The sequence below is a fragment of the Mirounga leonina genome, unplaced genomic scaffold (assembly GCF_011800145.1).
Source record: "Mirounga leonina isolate KUSES-001 unplaced genomic scaffold, KU_Mleo_1.0 Mir_153, whole genome shotgun sequence".
Lineage (NCBI taxonomy): Eukaryota > Metazoa > Chordata > Mammalia > Carnivora > Phocidae > Mirounga > Mirounga leonina.
In genome coordinates, this window is record NW_023270387.1 from 37,263,796 (window position 1) to 37,271,902 (window position 8,107).

The window sequence follows — 8,107 nt, forward strand, 5'->3', positions numbered from 1 at the left end:
ACGACCATAACCTCAGGCAGGTCTGGACCCCTTCCTCTGTAAAACGGACGGGGATAATCACAGCTAACATCTTCCAGGTGCTTCCTCTGTGCCAGACACTGCACTAAGGACTGGAAGTGTGATCGAATTCTCCCAACACCTCCAGAAACTAAGATGATTACCTTCAGTTAGAGATGGGAATATCAAAACACAGAAGGCTTAGAGGACGTACCCAAAGTAAGACAACTAGGAAACGTTGCAAAGCTGATCTAGGAACCCAGGAATATCTGCCTCCAAAATTCTTCGATTCCAATTCTTAGATCCCTTCTAAGAAATACCCATCAGGTAGGTTCTCAGATTCCTTAGAAGTCTAAAAGTCTAGCACAGCGTTGACAAACTACGGCCAAATCCAGGCACCCCATCTGTTTATGTCTTGTCAAAGGCTGCTTTGCGCTCCATCAGCAGAGGTTAGCAGCCGCAGAGACTGGATGGCCTGCAGAGCCTGAAATATTTACTCTGGCCCTTTACAGAGTTTGCTCGTCCTGTTCTAGAACTTTGAAAATTTGGAGTATACTGTAACTGTGTAGCACTTCACCATGTACAAAGCACTTTGGGCCACATAATCACATTTAATCCTCATTTTGCCGGGGCATTCATGCATTATAAAGGAGGAAGCTAAAACTCAGAGAGTTTCAGTAACTTGCCTAATCAGGATCACAGGGGCAGAAAGTGGCAGAACCACATACCCAGGTTCTGACCCCAAACTGCAAACTCTCTCCATGAGGCCACCCTGCCTCCTCTACCTTACTGCCAGGGAAGGGCTTAGAAGCTGGAAAGGAGTGTGAATAGTGAAAGCAAGTCAGCCTGTCTTCCCGATCCCAATGGCATTCCGGGTGTGCTCGGGTCATTAGTCATCAAGTGCCAAAAATATGAAATTTGTAATAAATTTGAAAGAAACGTTTATGCCTTAAAGGGAGGGCATGACAATCATAAAAAAGACATTTTTAAGTATATATGATTCTTTTATGAATGGATATGAATTTTAACCTACTCAATTTAGAATATGAAAAACATAAAATGAGCAATTGCTATATTTCTCTTACTCTCTGACGAGATCAGCCGAAAAAAAATATTCTGCTGGTTCTATACCCAAAATTTGCACATGAATAAAAATGCAAATATACCTTCTTTATGCTAAATATTTAATAAGTGTGGTTAGTTTTAAAGACTTACCACTAAGAAGAGCACCAGTAAAATAGTTACTCCTGTAACTATAACTCACTTTTTTTTTTCAAAGAAAGCCAGACGCTTCCTCCTAGTGTGCAAATTCAAGTTCAATCTAAATAACAATGTGATTCTTGAAATAATACAGTTTAGCTTTAGGGATATATTTGAAACACAGAATATGAGGCCCCTTTTTGTTTCAGATATATCCTGAAATATATGTTGAGATTTAATTTTAGACATACAAATGGATATGGAGCAGCCTGAAATCCCCACAAAAAAAGGAGGAAAAAATTTCTTTTTTGCCAACTGACTGCTGTATGTTAGGCACCTTTATTTTACTTCCCCTAATGCTCACAATGAACTGTGAAGTATTGTCCGCCTTCATTTTTCAGAAAAGGAATCTGAGGCTCAAAGTTATTACTAATTTGCAGAGGTCACACTAGCTGGAATTAAATCTAAGCCAGATTACCTCCAAAGTCCACTCTCCCACTGCCTCATGTAGATTCCCAACGACACCAAGATCATTGGCCAATACCTCATAAATACTCATTTTAAGAATAGAATTTTTCTGGGCACCTGGATGGCTCAGTCAGTTAAGTGTTTGACTTCAGCTCAGGTCATGATCTGAGTCAGCTTCTCCCTCTGCCCCTCCCCCCTGCTAGAGCACACTCTCTCTCTCTCTCTCAAATAGAAAAATAAAATCTTTTTTAAAAAAGAATAGAATTTTAACTTTTTCTTTATTGGCTGGCTGATACTTTGTAATTCCACCCACACTATAGTATTTAAATAAGGAAATTTTATCCATGGGCTTTAATTTCTCCTTTTAAGGAAAAGAAAGAATTGAAGAAAGAATTGGGTTTTAGTGAGCTTTTCAAGTGAGTCTGCAACAAATGCACAGAAAGAAAACTTACTTTATGATTCAGCTAATTGTCCTAATCAAGTCCATAGTTACTGTTTACAGCAGAACTTCATATAAAACTAATTAATCTCGGATCGTACCCACAATAGTCACTGAGGGTCCTTATTATAATAAATCGAGGATTTCTTTATATTGTATCTATATTAGATGATGGGTATTAGCTGAACCTATTGCAATAATCATTTCACATTCTATGTAAACCAACCATCATGCTCTATGCCTTAAACTTAATACAGTGACATGTGCTAATTATTTCTCAATAAAACTGGAAAAAAATAATCAAATCAAGGAGAAAAAGAAATGATTGTTTGAGGCTGTAAATCAACTGGCTTTCTAATAACTGACCTATGGCCTATATTACATTAAAGAATGTCACTTTAAACAAATAGATGCTGCCAACTGATGTATCAAAGTTAATTATTTACTTGGTGGCGGTGGCAGATTCGAGGAGCCTTAAAGGAAAGGACCCTCCTTGCCTTACACATTTGTGTGTCTTTCCTGGTACCTGCAGCCCAGTGTTTGGCACAGAGTAGGCACGCGGTGACACCTACTAAGTAAGCTATTCATTCAACAACTTTTCAAGGCAATGCATATATTTTCAAAGTTGGCCCCATGACACAGTCTCAAGGTCACTAGGCATATGAGGATGTACTGTACTGTACTACTATGCAGACCAGGAGGGGAACCTGCTGGCCCCAAGGAAAGTAGCAGATTTAGATTTTAACAAAAGCCAAAGTTCACTGCAGGCACTAATTTAGTTTCATTTCCCAGCAACTAAACATCGTACTAAAAACTGAGCCGGGCAGGGGCGGGGGGGCGGGGGGAACGACAAAAAACTGCCATTAACAGACACCACGAAACTTTTTTCCTCTTCCATGATTCCATAATGCGGTACAATCTCGTTCCTTGTTCTGCAGACGGGTAATGCCAGCACCCCTGGAGGACAGACATTCCTGCTGAAATTTCAGGGCCAGTAAAAAAGACAACAAATTAATTTTGTGGAGAGCGACACCGTGGCTTCCTTCTCCTCTGTTTGTAAACACAGGCTGGTTTTCTGGAAAGAGGGAAGAGGTTGCTTCCACTTTATTTTCACATCTGTAATTTTAATGCGCTTTTAAAAAATTTTAGGTTATAGAAAAACATAGACACAGAGGAAATAAGTTAGGAGACGATTATTCACATTGCAAAGGGATTCTCCATAGGGCTGCATTAAATGCTGAATTCTCCTAAAGCAGTGAATTTAAGACTTGATTTAAAAGCAGCTTTCCAAACTACACTTGTAAAAGTGAGGTATACCTATAGAGTCCCCTGAACTCTCCTTCAAGGACAACCTACCAGCTTCTTTGCACTCATAGGGCCAGGGAACAAAAAGGACTTGTTAAGTAACAGTCAGCGGATTCTTGGACCACCCTCCTCATCTTCCTTAGGAGATGAGGCTTTTCAAAATTCACCCCAGACAGAGAAAGACCCACTTGTGGCCCTAGTCCTGTCACTATCCTGCAACAAGTCTCCTAAAACCAGGGGCTTGCTGCGCATCGGCCCAGTGAAACGGGCGCCAAGGAGCAGTGTGTGTGGATTCGGATTCAGCGCAGACCACAAATATGGCCTGTGGCCAATGAGGAAGGTCAGAGCGACTGACTCAAAGGCTTCTGGTAGGTAGGCTGTTTCTTCCCCTCTGCACAGGTTACAAGGTGAGGAAGGGCCCCCTTCTTCCCAGGTGAACACTGATGTCCATCTACAGCACACAGAGCCCAACTGCTATTTGTGCAAAAAACCCATGAGAACCGGGAATCCTTCCCACCCCGTCTTTGTGCTGAGTAATATCGATTGGTAAATCACCATTTCCCCCTAGAGTACAAATGGGTGTTTGGAAAACTCCGTCCCTTGATTGAGGAGTCCAGGAGATGCACAGCTGAGGCTCCAAGAGCTGACGATTTGACCTCCCTGGGTTACACCCAGGCGAGAGTGGCTTCACCGCTCAAACCAGCGAGCCAAGTTGCGTACGCTCTTGGGCCGGTCCTCGGCGGTCTGCACAGCCTGGCAGACCCGGCACCAGGGCTCGTCCCAGAAGGAGGTGATGTGCACCGCGTAGCTCCTGCGCCAGTTGAAGTAGCGACGGTAGACTGCCGGGTTTCGGTCGAGGAAGAGCAGGTAGGCGGCCAGGGAGGAGGCACTAGGGAAGTCATCCACGTGGATGAAGGCACCGCGGGGCACGAAGCGCTCATAATTGGCACGGTCGGGGCCCAGCACCACCGGCACGGCCCCGGCCAGCAACGCGTTGCGCCAAAGCTTCTCAGTGATGTAATCCAGGTGCTGCGAGTTCTCGAAGGCCAGGTAGAACTTGTAGCGGGCCACTGTGTGCAGGAGGCCAATGTCGGGCACCGACCGCCCCAGCCCGCTCCTGCCGAACACGTCCACCGCCAAGTGCTGGCTCAGCTGGCGGTAATAGCGCACCCGGGCCTGGCGCTCGTCCCAGTTGCTCACCACCCAGGCCACCAGCCCCCGCTTCCGGGCGAGCGGCGGGGCCAGGCCCAGCGGCGGGTCGCTGGGATGGGTCCTGGGGTAGAGGTAGCCGTAAGGCACGAACACGTCCGAGTCGGCCCGGTAGGAGAGGGTCCAGTTGAAGAGGTTACCTGCCAGGCTTCGCAAGCCCGGCGAGTGGGAGGGCGACTCGAAGTTCATCCACACCCAGCGCTGGCCCGGGGGCCTGAGGCCCGAGGTGGCCAGGGCTTCGGCCGCCGCCGCCCCCTCGTCGTCCAACACCTGCAACTCCAGCCCCTCGGCCCCGCGCACCTGGACGCCCCAGGGCGGGGGCCAGTCGGGGGCGCCCTTCACGAGGTCCCGGTGGTGGAAGAGCACCGCCTGGGCCTCCGCATAGGCCGCCCGGTCGGTGAGCAGGCGGCAGCCGCTGATGTTGAAGCGCAGCCAGCAGTCCGGCGGCCGCCTCGCGCCGCTGTCGCGCCCCGTGAAGGGTTCCCACCACAGCAGCACGCCCACCGGCCGCCGCGGGCCGAAGGACGGCCAGGGCAGCGGCGGCAGCTGCCTCCAGCAGGAGTAGGCGGCCAGAGCGGTGCACAGCAGGCCGGCAGCCGCCAGCGCCGGGGCGCTCCACGGAAGCCCCCGGCATCCGCGCCGCCCGAAGCGCCGGCCGCCCGCCGGGCCCCACAGCGCCCCCATGGCGCGCGCAGGCACCGCCGCCGCCTCTCGCCGCGCGTCCGCAGGCGTGGAGCCGCGGAGCCCGCTCTCATGCTGCCGCTGCGGCTCTAGCCGTCGTTGCCGCTCGCCGCTGGCCCTGGGGCGGGAGAGGGCGGTCCCGGAATCCCGAGGCTCGCGGGTCTGCCTCTCCTCCCCGCGAGTCCCCGCAGGGCGCGCCGCCCGGGCGAGGTGAGCCGGCCGGGCAGCCCAGCCCGGCGCCGGCCCGTCCCTCCCCTCCACCGTGCCCCCAGCCCGACCCGCGCGGCCGCCCCGGGCGTTTCCGCCCGCGCCTCCGCCCGCCCCCACCCGGCCCAGGGCTCCCGGACTCGGCGGCCGCGCGGCCCGGGCCCCCGCACCCGCTCCTCGGGATCCCGCCGCAGGGGGGTCTCGGGCCTTTCTGCGCGCGCTCAGCGCCCTGGCCTTGGGCCCGGGCCTGCCCGCGGCTCCCTCCCAGCTGCGCCCCGGCGTTCCGTCGCGGTGGCCTGCACCCGCGCCTGGCCCAGGGAGGACCCGGCTCGCCGCAGCGCGCGTGCACAGGGCGCTGGAGCAGGCGCGGGCTCCTAGGGAAGGCGGGCCCGGGGTGCCGAGTCCCCGGGAGGGGGACGGAAGATCGGGTCCTCTTCCTTCCTCACCCGCCCTGCTGTGGCCAGCGACGCCTGCCGGAGGGAGGGAGCCCGAGAGGCCGCGGGAACGTGTGGGCTGCGGCGCGGCCACCGCGTCGGTGACCGTGACCTCGTGACCCGCCGAGACTGGCCAGCGGCGCGACGCACAGAGAGGTCGTGCATTTTGTGAAGCCAAGTTTCCGGGGTGGTTATTAGTTAAACCGTGCTGTCACAGGAACGTGTTCTCTGCCTACCTCCCCAGCAGAGGATCGGAGGCATAGAACATTTTCTGAGCAACTGAAACATTCTTTTCCATCCCTCCGCCTCTAAATACTTCTGACTGCCGGCCGGTAGATTCTTTGTACGGGGCTAGGAGGACTCACAAACCAAAGATAAATATAGGGCCCTTGTGGCCTTTGTGCTCAAGGAACTTCCTGCCTATTCAGTGAGATGAATGAATGAACAGCACTGTTCATTTGACTAAGCACGGAAGAAACAACTGAATTTCTGTACTCAAGATCATGCAAAACACTCTCGACTATACGATGATGGCTGAGATAAGTACTACAGCACCCAAGTTTAGGATGAAAAAATAAGTATCTCACTGCCGCTTCCCGTGTGAAGGCATCTACTTCTACAGTCGCTTGAGCAATTTTTTCCCCTACACCTTGAATTTGAATTTCTGGGTTTAGGCCTTCACTTACGTTATTAAACTCTTACTCAGTGAAGTACGAATAGGCCATAGGTGGGCTACTGACCTAAGAAGAGGAGGCAGCTTTGAGAGAATTTTTAGTAGAACACAGCTGTGCACCGTGGTCCGCCAGCCCAGTGCCATATTAAGTTACAGAATGTTAGAGGAGAAATAGATTTGCTGGGAATGGGGCCAACCTGTCAGGTGTTTTTGATGTTACGCATACAGAAAATAAACCTGGATTTCCCATTAGAATTTCCTGGGAAGAACTTTCCCATTAAAAATCAAGTACAGATTGTAGGGGCGCCTGGGTGACACACCTGGTTTGAGCTCAGGTCCTTGATCTCAGGGTAGTGATCTCAGGGGCTTGAGATCCAGCCCAGAATAGGGCTCGGCGGGGAGTATGCTTAAGACTGTCTCTCCCTCTGCCTCTCTACCCCCCTCCCTCTGCCTCTCTACCCCCCTCTCAAATAAATAATAAACCTTTTAAAAAAATCAAGTACAGACTGTAAAAGCTTCTATAAAGATGGTTTCATGTGGCATGCCTCCCGTTTTGGAGCTGGACAGCATTAGGCACCCTGACGGTGCCCATCAACCTAGTGACACTTTCTCCTACACACTAAAACCTGTTATGTTTGTCTTTTCTTGTTTTTCTTTTCATTTCACACAATCATTTTCAAGCTACTTAAGCCAATTGTCATTGACATTAGGAATTTCACTTCCGCTCTTTTATTTTTAATTTTAAAAGAACAAGGGCAAATGGGTGGCTCAGTCAGTTAAGCATCTGCCTTCAACTCAGGTCATGATCCCAGCATCCTGGGGAGAGCTTCTCCCCCTCCCACTCTCCCTGCTTGTGCTCTCTCTCTCTCTTTTTCTGTCAAATGAATAAATAAAATCCTTTTAAAAAAAATAAAAATAAAAATGAATAAAAAATTTAAAAAAGCTATGAATGCACAAATAACTTTTTCAACCAAGTGAAGGAAAGGACATATTAGCTTTTTTTTTTTTTTTTAAGATTTTATTTATTTATTTGACAAAGAGTGACACAGCGAGAGAGGGAACACAAGCAGGGGGAGTGGGAGAGGGAGTGGAGCAGGGAGCCCGATGCGGGGCTCGATCCCAGAACCCTGGGATCATGACCTGAGCCGAAGGCAGATGCTTAACGACTGAGCCACCCAGGCGCCCGCTTTTCTTTTTATGCAATGCAAAAACCTATACATTCATGCACATTCCTCCCCCACTTCAGTTAAATAAGACGTCACAGGAGGAGCGTAACGTTGAGTCCAGCACCTGGTAGATAAGGCTTTGGTAAATGTTAACCTGTTTGCTTGCTTTCTTCCCCCACTCCCAGGTTTCCCCGTAAATCCTTCCTTCAGATATTCCAATTACGCCAACTCTTTATTGGTGGAATGACTCTGATCTCACGAATATCAATTTCCATTGTCTCTACTTACCTTGGTAGGATGAAGGATACAACTCTCTATTTAGTCTCAT

General features: G+C 50.1%; 1 protein-coding gene across 1 annotated transcript; it reads right to left on the reverse strand.

Annotated features, from left to right (window-relative positions):
• Positions 1–2,952: 2,952 nt before the first annotated feature.
• Positions 2,953–8,107, reverse strand: FUT4 (fucosyltransferase 4). Its single transcript, XM_035009455.1, has 2 exons — positions 8,068–8,107; positions 2,953–5,880 (listed from the first exon to the last, which is right to left on the reverse strand). The coding sequence occupies exons 1-2, from the start codon at positions 8,105–8,107 to the stop codon at positions 4,097–4,099; spliced, it is 1,824 nt and encodes a 607-aa protein (XP_034865346.1). The 3' UTR covers positions 2,953–4,096.